The following is a 13396-nucleotide window of genomic DNA, read 5'->3' as shown; positions in this document are numbered from 1 at the left end:
CCCATTTGACAATAGCGAACAACTGGCAACATAAGCCGAGAAGTCACACCTTAAACTGATAATCAGGATTGTTGGTTGGGGAATCCTCTTCCAATTCGTAAATGGGAGGACCAGGTGAGTGGATTTTCCTCAAGCCATTAGAATAAATATTTTTGGCAAGATGTAAGTTAAAGTGATGGGTTGGAAGGGAATGGGGATCCTGATATCCCTGATTTGGCACAATGTTGACATAGTAGAGGTTATGAAACTGGGAAAGATGGCTCATTGGGAAGAAACTATTATATTTATGGGAGAAGTGATGAAGAACTGAGGGCTCCTACTCTTGCACAATCTGAAAAATTAATTTACTAAATAAAGATTTCTTCGAATACCTTAGACATGCTTTGCAAACACAGTTTTGTACAGCTATACATTTGATAGATTATTCTCGGTTTAAAGTAAATTGGATACCAGAGGGAATCATAAATAAGCCTACTTCCGCTTCATACCAGGCAATTTCAAGCTGTACCCACCACCCTCTGGAAAAACAAAATCTACACGAAATTGGTATCAAATATGGGTCCGTTGGGGGAGGAGGAGATGGAGGATTAGATGTCCCCAAGAGAAATAGACATATCCATGAGGTTTAGGTTGATTCAATTCAAAAGCACTGCACAGGATAGAATCGGCCAGTGATTTCCTCTTAGAGTTGGTCACTCCTGATTCCCTGTCCCCTACCCTGTCTGACCTTATGATACCGTGCGCAGCGCGGCACCAAACCGAGGCTGCTGCCTCGTTGCTAGGTTACTAGCAGCCATTTCCTTAGGCCACATCCGCCGGCGGCCACACGAAGGCCCATACTAAGGACCCTGTTCGCCTAACTGGGCACCTATGGAACCCTCGTCAGGTTAGCAAATGCCACTTGTCAAACCCACAAGTGCCAGCCCAAATGGATTGACATACCCTTCACCAACAACATAGGTGTGACTCTGTCCCACTCGCAACATAGCACACTGTTAGGGAGAATTCTCTGTTTAGGCTGAATTTCCTAACCTAGTGAGTCCCCCATCAGCTTTGCTGGATTTTTGGGGTTTATTTTTTTCTCCTGCCAAGAGTGCGACTCTTTTACCCTCACTCTTGGGCATGATTTGAGTACGTTTCTTTGAATCTAGATGTGTTTAATGGGCTATGGGGTCTTTTACTCCATAGGGCTTCATGTGTTTTTGTGATGTGTGTTACACAACACCCTCAGTGCAGTGACACAGGGGTGTCATAGTGACCCCCCAGTATAGACTGCATACCCTGGGACTGACTACTGTCTCCCAGGGCATGTAAAGTCACCATTGACTTTACTAGTCTTAAATTCTGAACAGAACCAGTACAAACCATCATATTGTGGACGTACTGGCTGGGGCAATTCAATTGCCCCGGGGTCTGTTAGTCGAGGGGGCACGTCTCCATCCCCCCTGATCGAGTTTTGGCTGGTGGCAGTGGATACTACTTTTTATATTCAACCGCAAATATTTTCCTATGGGATTTCCCATTGTTTTAGGCTACTATCTTTAATTATTTACAGTAGCCTCGAACATACCGCCGGTTTATTTAATTAATATTAATTCTCCGGTTGGTATTTTTTGCCAAAACTTGATTCTAAAATGGCGTTTGTGTTCTCTTCTGTGACTCCAACCCAAGTCGAGCCCTTTGTTCCACTTTTTGGCGGGCTTCTCCACAGAAGCCCTCCAAAGTGGTGCCACTCTGTCTGGGGTACTTAGGAGGGGTGGAGGGAAATTTAGGCACCCTGGACTGAGTTGCCTAGGCAACTCAAGCCGCACTCCATCCTGATTGGCCCAAGTGGTGAGCCGGCCGGCTCACCAGTTAGCATGTTTGAGTGACAGCTAGGCTGAGTGAATGGGGGTTTTCTGCATAAAAGCAGGGCTTTGGGGACTGGAACTTCAGAAGTCGCCACATGACCTAAGAATCCGACGAGGGAGAAGCTGAGCCTTAGGCCGGCCGGCTCACCACTTGGGCCAATCAGGATGGAGTGCGGCTTGAGTTGCCTAGGCAACTCAGTCCAGGGTGCCTAAATTTCCCTCCACCCTTCCTAAGTACCCCAGACAGAGTGGCACCACTTTGGAGGGCTTCTGTGGAGAAGCCCGCCAAAAAGTGGAACAAAGGGCTCGACTTGGGTTGGAGTCACAGAAGAGAACACAAACGCCATTTTAGAATCAAGTTTTGGCAAAAAATACCAACCGGAGAATTAATATTAATTAAATAAACCGGCGATATGTTCGAGGCTACCGTAAATAATTAAATAAAGATAGTAGCCTAAAACAATGGGAAATCCCATAGGAAAATATTCGTGGTTGAATATAAAAAGTAGTATCCACTGCCACCAGCCAAAACTCGATCAGGGGGGACGGAGACGTGCCCCCTCGACTAACAGACCCCGGGGCAATTGAATTGCCCCAGCCAGTACGTCCACAATATGATGGTTTGTACTGGTTCTGTTCAGAATTTAAGACTAGTAAAGTCAATGGTGACTTTACATGCCCTGGGAGACAGTAGTCAGTCCCAGGGTATGGAGTCTATACTGGGGGGTCACTATGACACCCCTGTGTCCCTGCACTGAGGGTGTTGTGTAACACACATCACAAAAACACATGAAGCCCTATGGAGTAAAAGACCCCATAGCCCATTAAACACATCTAGATTCAAAGAAACATACTCAAATCATGCCCAAGAGTGAGGGTAAAAGAGTCTCACTCTTGGCAGGAGAAAAAAATAAACCCCAAAAATCCAGCAAAGCTGCTGGGGGGACTCACTAGGTTAGGAAATTCAGCATAAACAGAGAATTCTCCCTAACACACACACTGGCACATGCCTTCCAAACCAGATCACCGTATTTGTCTCTCTACCGTACTAATTACAATCTTTGTGCAAGACTTTTCAACTCCCAGCAACAAACTCATATCCACACTACCCCTTACTGTGACTATGCACCTGCTGGCCGCTTCATAATGTCCACATTAATGTAACTGTCAACGTAAACACATGAATGTGACTGCACATAATTGTGCCAGAAACAACAGCCCTTCACGTTCACGTGAATATTATATTGACAACAATAGTTGAAATAGCCCACCCCTGAGTGCAACTGTCCATTCTCAAAACAGCCCACTGTACTATCCTAGTAGATCTCATCCGATTGTGTTTACACTGATCATTTTAATCACCTGCCAGTAAGGGAAGTAATACGATTATTGGAATGATGGCATTGACTCTCTTGCCTAGTGTGAATTGAAAAAGCCGACCATATCATACCCTGTGAAAATTGAAAATCGCCCATTTGTCCCATACTTTGTGTAAGCTGAAATAGCCTGTCTTTAACACTGCATTGTGAAAACTGATATAGCCTATTTTCCCATACCTTGTGAAAACCAAAACAGTTTAGCTTCTCATATATTCTACATGCCAACATAGACCAGGTCATCTCATTACTGCATACCAGCTCTACCAAAAGATTCTCTACCCCATCTTGTAATAGAAACCTATCCAAATACAATAATAGGAGCACGTCTACCACTAGTACAGAGACATACAAGTAATAGAATGCTGACCTTCCTAACAACCATCATGTTCCCGTTTCACATACTGCCCCAATCCACCCCATGCTCAAGTGGTCATTTCATCTAGATAAACGAAGGGCTAGCCAAACTGGGCTGCCTGCGCCACCACCCGATCCCCTGTCCCACCCCATTCCTACCTACACAACCTCCATTCCCTGCTTCAACGGTACTCAGATACAGTACCTTAGCCAACATTATGAATGAGACAACCCCAAGTATCTCTAGCCCCAGGCACTACCTCACCTCACACCCTAGACCTAATGAGATTAATAACAAAACTATACCTATTCTGGGTATTGACAGACTTAACAGACTCAGGACCAGAACCAAGACCATCCTACGAGCCTCCGCTCCCACAAACCTACCTGGCAAATTAGACACCAACATATATCCACCTATCCAAAAACCAATATAATAAACCCACCAAACCCCAAACCATACCTAGAACTAACACTCAAGCCCCCAACCCAGGCAATACCTCAGGAAACACACCACCTCTTGCTCTTACAACCACTCTCAATGGCACACTCATCAGTGAGCGATCTCTAGAAGCACATGCCAAAGAAATACACAACCTCATTGTGGACCAACAACTAGATATATTGGTAGTCACTGAAACATGGCTGTACCCTGCCGCAGGCCCACTTTTAGCGCTTGCTATCCCCCCCAGGATTCAGTATACCAGAACAGATAGGACCAATACACAAGGATGCAGAGTCGCCCTAATAGCCAAAACCACCCTACACATTAGAGCATGTTCATTGGAACAAATACAAGGCTATGAACTACTACTAGCTAAATACACATCCAACCCTAAAACCACTACTAATATCCTGGTAGTGTATAGATCACCAAACAAAAATACCCACCCTAACTTGGACATCCCCCTGCTATTATCACCCATTATCAAACCCAACACCAAATGCATTATCCTCAGATACATCAACTTAGGATTCAATGATCCTCTCGATCCTGCTGCAACAGCCTTCCACTCTGCAATGCTAGACATGAATTTCAGACAAATGATAAATGCTCCCACCCATTCCAAAGGAAGAATCCTGGACTGGCGCCTCACAATGAATTCACAAGTCACTATCTACTCTATTCTCCCTGTAGAGTGATCAGACCACCTCGTTATCAACTTCACACTGAATAACACACCAGACCACACTACCCCTAAACAATCTGAAACCTTTGAAACTAGAAATATCAAAAATCTCAGCAGACAACCTCTCCCCCATCCTCAAAGCAGCATTAGCCAACACCTCTCCTGATATCAACAACCCTACTTACCTAGCAGAACGTTACCAACAGAGCCTCACCAATACTATTGACTTACTGGCCCCCATCACTACCAAAACTCGCAAAGCAGACAAACGCTCATGCTTTTGGTTCAATGAGGAACTAGTCTCACTGAGACGCACAAAAAGATCACTCGAACACATTCACGGGAAAGCCAACACTATAGAATCAGCAAAAGCCTTTGACCAAGCCAATAAAAAGTACAAATCAGCTATAGTCTCACAAAGCCAATGCCCTGAACCAGTGCATTATGAACGCCTCCTTAGACAGTAAAGAATTATTCTCCATCCTCAGAGAGTTAGAAAACCCCTGCCAAGTTATGGCACCCTCGAACGCCAGCAAAGCATGGTGCACCACAATACAGGATGCCCTAGTAGCCAAAATCATACTACTGCAAGAAATAATTGATAGTAAAAAAAAAACTCTTAGCAGAAAAAACTACAAATAGTGGACTCACAGAGAACCTAGCTTACTCAACCACTGGCAAGCCATTTCATTTCCTTCCGGTCTCATACAAAGAAGTATCCGACATTATAGCCAAACTCAAAGCATCCAATTGCAAAGAAGACCAATTCCCTTCTCACCTAGTCAAACTTTGTGCCCCCACGCTTATACCCATCATTACTGAATTTGTCAATGCCTCATTTAGCAACTCAGTCCCTACCAGCATTAAAAAAGCATGGGTGACCCCTCTCCTAAAAAAAAAAAAAAAACCTACTTTAGACCCGTCAATCCCCACAAACTACCGACCCATTACAACTGTACCATTTCTACTAAAAATAATTGACAAGGCAGCTTACTTGCAATTATAAAATCACCTTGAACAGCACCATTTATTGGGAGACCGACAGTCAGGATTCCACCTCAATCATAGTACAGAGACAGCCCTACTCGATGTGAAGATACAAATGGACGCCACTAGAGATGCAGGCAAATTCTGCCTACTAATACTATTGGATCTGTCCGCGGCATTTGATCTGGTTGACCATGACAAACTACAATCATATAAATCATTTGTCATTGATGGCACCACAATCCCAGTACTTAAACAAGTGAAGACACTTGGTGTCTACTTAGACGCCACCTTAACCATGTCAAAACAAGTTAACACATTAGCCTCCTCGACCTCCTACATGTCCAAACTTATCTCCCTCAGTCATACATTTCTCTCACCTAATAAGTGCATGACATTAGCAAGAAAACTCATTATCGAAGCTTGATTACTGCAACATCCTCTTCCTCGGCACCTCCAAAACCAATATAGCCAAACTTCAGTTTATGCAGAATAAAGCTCTCCGAGCTGCCCTAGGCATAAACAAATCTGAACATAACTCCAATATCCGAAGAGATAACCACTGGCTCCCCATCCAATCTAGGATACTATTCAAAACTCCAAGTATTGCACATAAAAGCATTACGAACAAAGCCCCCAAATACCTCACTAATACAGTCCTGATGAAATCTCAGACCAGACTTCTCAGATCCAACAACAATGCCCAACTCGAAATCCCGCATTACAAAAGAGAAATCCGAGGGCAGCAGCTACAAGGTCCTTGCTCCCAAACCCTGGAACTCCCTAAACCCCAAAATAAATAAATGAAACAACATACCCACAATTTAAAAAAGCACTGAAAACCTGGTCATTTAATCAATACTAAACTGAACAAAGATGTCCATTGTATATAACTTGTATGGAACACTACTCTTGTCTGTAATACTATTGTACCATAATTAAGCCTGTTTTAACGCACTGTATGTAACTACGCTGTGATACCTCCGGGTCTGGGCGTATTATAAATGTAATAAATAAATAAAACAAATAAATAAATGTTGCCACAGTGTATGAGACTGTGGTACTTTTTTTCATTTGCTCTTGGATTGTTCCAAAATCCAGTCATATTGGAAGGCTGTCATCAGTGAGGTGGGGACGATACCAATATCCGTCAACACAAACTGCTTATGCTTAACATTTGGGATGATTGAGACTATGCGAGATACGATAAAGCTTTCATATCAACAGGATTAATAGTCATTAAGATAGACATCACTGTCATGTGCAATATACATCGCATTTCTCTCTGGAGAGAGGGACATAGGAACAAGATTCTCAAATAATTTTAGGGTGCACAGAGGAAGGATGACTATATGCAGGAATAGACATTTTAAAAAACTGAACTGTGATCTGAATTATTCACTTGTGAAATTTGGAGAGCGAGATATACTTTCTTTAGTCTCTTATCGTCTTCTAAACTTGATAAGTGGGATGGAGTATTGAGCCATTAGGCAAAGTTTATTTTAGGTTCAATATGGCACAAGTTCCAATTATCTGGCTTTGTTCCAAAAAATGTTTGATAATTCATGTGCATTGTTTGTCCATTAAAAATTCAATAACATTTTATTTTAAAAAAACAGTGGAAGGAAAAAATGTTATTCAAATATAACATGCAGAGAAAAAATGAATTCTTACCACAAAAGGTGTAGGAACATATCTTGAAAACAGAAACACAGGTACGCCTTTACCTAGGAAGACTGCAGCAGTAAGCTTTGCAAACCTTTCAAAACAAAAAAGGAGAAACAGGCCTTTAAAGCATGAAGGAGTAAACAAATTAAATGATTAACAGAAATTCCTGCATTCAACTTTAATCCTTTCCCCAGATCACACAAGCCAGACACAGTATTACAGGGCATAGGAATTCCTACAAGAAGCCTACAGTTCCTGATCAGTTTGCAGAATGTGAAATATATATATAAATATATATATATATATATTTTTTTTTTTAAACCATGACTTCTTTTTGTAGCTTGTATCTGTTCAGAGATACATGCTTTGCATAGGCTGCTATCTAGTGGGTGAGTATTACACTATTTTCCGGAACAGAAGAAGGACATCAACACAGACATCCCATCACACTAGCTCTAACAGATGTGTGAAGGCACCCATTTTTGTGACATAACATAGGATGTTTTGCATGAGTACTGTTTTTTTTGTATTGTGGTTTGGTTTGGAAATTAAACTTTTCAAAACTTTTTTTAATCAAACACATTATATCTTCTTATACAGGTAATAAAAGAAAGAATAAAAAGAATACAGACATCATAAAACATCCAGTGCTTAAAATGATATATACAAAAGAGTGAAACTAAATAATCAAGAGTACTGGCTTTTGTATTGCGGACAGCAACCATGTGGCGAGGACGGGTGGGTTCATGTGTCTGAGTAGATACAAGCCATGAAAGACGATTACTGGGTAAGGGAGTAGTTTCTTACCTGCAACTCCATTTTTACAGCGTTGGTACCTTTCATGGATTCACATGCGGTGAATATTCCCAGTCAGGCTGGAAATCCCGGTTTACTTTGATTTAGTACTTTTCCTATGAAAAACCTTTGACACCTTGAGTGCCCCATCAATGTCGTTGTAGGTGATTTTGGTCCCCACCAATAGGACATCGAGTGTATAGCTCTGCCCCAGCAGTGTCCCCTCAGATGTTAACCACTCTAGCTGGAGGACAACACCCAGTAGAGGATGTCTGCCTGGAGGGGATGGATGAAGGGCGCAAGTGATCCATGAAAGATACCAATGCTGGAGAAATTGAGTTACAGGTAAGAAACTACTCCCTTCTCCAGCATCGGATCTTTCATGGATTCACATGCTGTGAATATATTTTATAGCAGTATACATGTCTGGAGGAGAAAAAGAAGGCAAACAAAGATTTGAACTCTTTGCATTTTTACGCTCATGACAAAAGAATACATACGTAATTACCAAAACAAAACCCTTGAAGCTGCGGGGCTTACCTTAATGGAACAGCTACGGAAGGACTGCTCGTCCAATTTGGCGTTCTGGAAGAATGTAGGTAAGGTTATAGTTACTTTCTTGTGGAATTCAGATGGCACTTTTGGGATAAAGTGAGGATTGGGGGAGAGGATTAATTTGTCCTTTGCAAAACAAAAGGTACGGAGGGGCCACTACTAAGGCCTGTAGTTCCGAGACTTGTCTGGAGAGGGAATTGCGATCAGGATCGCCACTTTCCAGGTTACAAACTTGATGTGCCCCAAGAGAGAGGTTCAAAAGGGGGTTTCATGAGGCCGGCTAGAACCAGATACCAGATTTAAGCTCCACACCTGTGGAATTATTTTCTTCGGTGGAAAAACACGAAAAATCCCCCTTAGGAAGTGCTTGAGCAGCCTGTCGCTGTAAAGAGGAGGCTTGCCTCTTTTTCTGGTGAACCTGGAGATTGCTGCCAGGTGTACTTTTATGGAGGAGATCGCAATACCTTCCTTTGCCAGTTTCAGTAGATGGGGAAGAACCTGTTGTGGCCGTATGGTCAGTAGGTGAAGGTTGGACTGCTACGAACACCATGCGCAGAACCATTTCCACTTCAAGTTGTAGGAGTTGTTAATGGAAGGTGCCCTAGCTGCCGCTACTATGTGCTGGCATTCCTGCAGGAGGTCTAGATTCGGCGTGATCACGAGCCACGCTGTCAGCTTGAGGGAGCATGGGTCGTGATGTAGAATTGCACCATGGTTCTGTGACAGGTTGGCGTAGAACCCCAGATGTATTGGGTTTTCTGACGATAGCTGAAGGAGGTCAGAGAACCAGGTTTGTCTCATCCAGTACAGTGCCACCAGGATTATCTTGCAATGGTATCTGCAGATCATCTGGATTGTCTTCTTGATCAGCGGGAATGGAGGGAATGCATATGCGAAGATGCACTCCATGGGAATGAGAATGCGTCCCCCTGTGAGCTGGGGTGTGGTAACCTGCTTGCAAATTCTTTGCATTGTTTGTTGCAACTTGTGGCAAAGAGGTCCAGAGGAGGCTGGCCCCATACTGAAAAGATCTTGTTCATTCGGTTGTCTTGAAGGTGCCATTTGTGGGATTATGTAGAGTCCCTGCTGAGGGTGGCTGCCTGTTGGTGGTGTATCCCCGGAAGGTGGAATACTTGCAAAGCGATATTGTGAATGGACCAGTGCCAAATGGTTCGAGTTTCCGGAGACAAGGTGTTTGACCTTGTTCCGCCTTGCTTGCGCAGGTAAAACAATGTGGTGGTAATGTCTGTGAGGATCAATACTACTGAATTTCTTATCGGTGGAAGGAAAGATTTTAGTGTCCAATGGACCACTCGTAGCTTCAGGACGTTTATGCACGGTGTCGATTCTTCAGGAGTCCACAAGCCTTTGATTTGGTGTTTTCCAAGGTGAGCTCCCCAACCCGCCAAGGAGACATCGGTCACGATAGTTGGTGAATCGGTTCTACTAGTGGCATACCTTTCGCAATGTTGTCAAGGAACGTCAACCATTTCAGTGATTTTGAGAGGACAGGCATGATGGTTATCTGGTCTCCCCAGGAACCTTGTGTCTGGGACCATCTGGTAGCTAGAAATTGCTATACTGGTCGCATGTGTAGCATGCAATTGGGTATTAGTGGAATGCAGGATGACATGGTCCCTAGTAGAGCCATGTATTTGCGCACTGTGATTTCTTTGTTTTGGATGAAAGTGTGTGTCAGGGTTATCAATTTTTGCACTCGATCGCCGAGGGTCTGACAAGGCCCTGTCCCGTGGAAAACTGTGCGCCCAGGAACACCAAACATTTCGATGGCACTACGCAAGATTTGGCGTAGTTGATTGCTGAGGCAAACAGAAACTGTTCTCCAACAATTGGGATTCGCAAAGTTGCGGTTTCTTGCTGTGTTGGGCCTCGTCTAGGTATGGGTAGAGGTGGTGGCCCTGTTTTCGGAGGAAAGCTGCCACTGGTGCTAGGCATTTGGTGAAAGTCCTGAGGGCTGATTTGAGGCCAAATGGAAGGACTCGAAACTGGTAATGACTTTCATCGACCTTGAATCTGAGATACTGTCGGTGCCTCGGATGTGAAAGTAGGCGTCTTTCAAGACTAAAGCGGCTAGATGTTTGTGAGGCTGTACAGCCTTTATGACGTCTTGTAGTGTGACCATTTTGAACTTTTGTTTCTTGATGTTTTTATTTCCTTAAATCCAAGATTGGACGCCACTTCCCATCTGGTTTCTTTACAATGAAGTATCTTGAGAATACCACTCTTCCCCTCGATGAAGGAGGAACTCTTTCTAGTGCATGTTTAAAACATTTGACGCACTTCTTGTTGGAAAATTCGAAGGTGCGGATGCGACACCTTTACAGGAGGTAAGGGTTTCTATGTGCGTTTGAACTCCAATAGCTGGCTGTGTTGGATGCATCTAGCACCCATCTGTCCTTTGTAATTGGTCGCCACCTGTCGAAATGAAACGCCACATTTCCTCCCACTGGTGTGTTTTTGAGGCAGTCATTGTTGGGCTTTGTTCTGCCTACCTCTTTGAGAGGTGGCCGCTCCGCGTTTGCGTTGTACCTGGTGGTGCTGCATTGGGAGGACTGGTAGTTCCTTCTATATCCCTGCGATTAGTAGCTGGATCGTCCATAGTTCTTTTTGTCCCTTGCGGACAATGACCTAGTTTGGCCTGAGGGGATGAAAAAACCTTCTACCCTGTAAGGCAGTTAGTGATCTAGCAGAATCGAAGTCTGACTATTGCCTTAAGGGCATCATCGATTTTGTCGCCAAAAATGTTCTCTCCTTCAAATGGCATGTCAACGACCTTATGTTGCACCTCCTGTCTAATGTCCGTGCAGCATAGCCATCCTTGTCTTCTTAGTACGACCCCACTACCAATTTGCTTGAATACAGTCTCTGCAAGATCCACTGCAATGTTGATACTGTTGTTTGAGGCCTCCTCGCCCTCACGTACACTTGTCATGGCCTCCTTTCGCTGTTGCTCTGGCAAATAAACAAATATGGGAGCCAACCGGTGCCACATTTCGTGGTCATAGCGAACCACTATCGGCAGGGAGTTGGCCACTTTAACTGTTGTTGCCCCAATGATTAGAACTTTCTTGCCAAAAGCATCAATGTCCTGCCCTCACTCCCCGATGGTGTAGCGCATTTGTGTTGTGTACGCGCTTTGCAACTTGCTGACACTACCGACTCTGGAGTGGGTTGAGAGGTTAGACATTGGGGTTGTGTCCGGAGTCTTGATTTTCTTGTGTAGTCTTCCTTTTACTGCAGGTTCAGAGAAAGGATGTTTCAGGGTTCGCAACCCCTCTTGTCAAAGGGTCGCTGGCATCCTTGAAACACAATGCAATCTTCACTTGTGTAATCTGGCTTTCTCCACGTGTCTTTTGGGGTCTGTCGGAGGCAACGACCTCCAGTAGGGAAGCCTTGGGGTTTTTCTACCAGCTGCTCTCATCCATTGGTCTGTTGCTCTGCTCCAGTAGGTGTGTGTTCGTCCCGGAAGTTCTGCTAGTTCTCGTGTTCCACCTTGCTCAGAGTGTGTCTTTAGGTGTTGCCTTTTATACATGTGAGGAGAGCCAATGAGTTTTAGGTGAATGCACTTAGGGTAAAGTGCCTGAATCGATTAACGGGACATGTCCAGTACGAAGTGAGAGGGTTCATCTGGTTACTGTCACGCTCTTCCTCGGCACAGTGTTTGTGTAAAAAAGGGGGCAAAGGGGAGTTGGGACTTCGGTAATTGCTAAAGAAAATAGGATGGGGTAGATGAACAAAAGAGGGGGGAATACTGCACCTCACCATCGGCTATCTCAACAACACTCCATGAAGACCCCTCACCCAGGTGATCCTCCCGCACTGGTCCACCGCCAGGGTCTGGATCCAAAGGTGATGGCTATGCCAGGCCAGCTGAGAGAGAGATACCCGCGGACTATCGGGCGAGACCCCCTCTGGTTTCTCACACCTTGTAGTGCAGCAAAAACTCTTAACCTTCTGTACTGCTAACGTGATCCCTGCGGTCTGTTTTTCTAGGGCATACATCAAGTTACATGCTCCTGCGGTGAAGACAATGACTTCATTATGTTGTTCCTATCCATGTGTGGCCAGGGAACATAATTTGCTCTCCCTGCCCCCCTTCTGCAACAAGGGAAACTGAGTCCCCCTTCTTCCCAACCTGGGGTTTCCTCCCCGTTTTATCTTTTACCAGTGCGATCCGAGCTGGACATGGTCTAAGCCTCACGCCCCGTGGCCTTTTCCTCTGTTACTCGTCCCGTCTCCCAATCTTCTGCGCCCTCCACTTCCCTTTTGGAACACACAGTCTCAGTCTATACTATGACAGTGTTCGTCCCTTCGCTGTGAACCCATTTTATCTCCACCTGCATTAGAAACTCCCTCGCTCAAATCAACCTTAATATCCTTGATAGCTTTACTATCCATCTTAAAAAGTATCTGTCCCACCCTCCACTCATCTGTGCGATTGCCGCGTTTTGGCCCATCCCTTGCCCCAGCGTCACCTTTGCTAGCTCCTCCGCTGCTTCTTAGCAGGCCTTGTTCTGAAATTCCACAAGTAATCTGGCTGGTGGTTTATCTTTCAATTCTTCTGGTGTCCCCTTCCTTGGTTCTGTGGGGGGCGAAAACCAGGGGTTGATGTACCCTGCAGTGGGTTGTAAAGGAAAGCACCAATAGCGAGGCAGGG

At 44.5% G+C, this 13396-nt stretch overlaps 1 protein-coding gene across 1 annotated transcript in view; it reads right to left on the bottom strand.

The window, feature by feature from the left end:
- The window catches only part of PGM2L1 (phosphoglucomutase 2 like 1), a 1482539-nt gene that overhangs the window by 985648 nt on the left and 483495 nt on the right, over nt 1-13396 (bottom strand). The window contains exon 4 of the mRNA XM_069640198.1: nt 7375-7459. Within this exon, the coding sequence (XP_069496299.1) occupies nt 7375-7459 (85 nt within the window). The remainder of the gene's footprint in view (nt 1-7374; nt 7460-13396) is intronic.

The sequence above is a fragment of the Ambystoma mexicanum genome, chromosome 7q (assembly GCF_040938575.1).
Source record: "Ambystoma mexicanum isolate Mex_15411 chromosome 7q, UKY_AmexF1_1, whole genome shotgun sequence".
Lineage (NCBI taxonomy): Eukaryota > Metazoa > Chordata > Amphibia > Caudata > Ambystomatidae > Ambystoma > Ambystoma mexicanum.
Note: the sequence above shows the minus strand (reverse complement) of the source record. Positions and strands in the feature narration are given on the sequence as shown.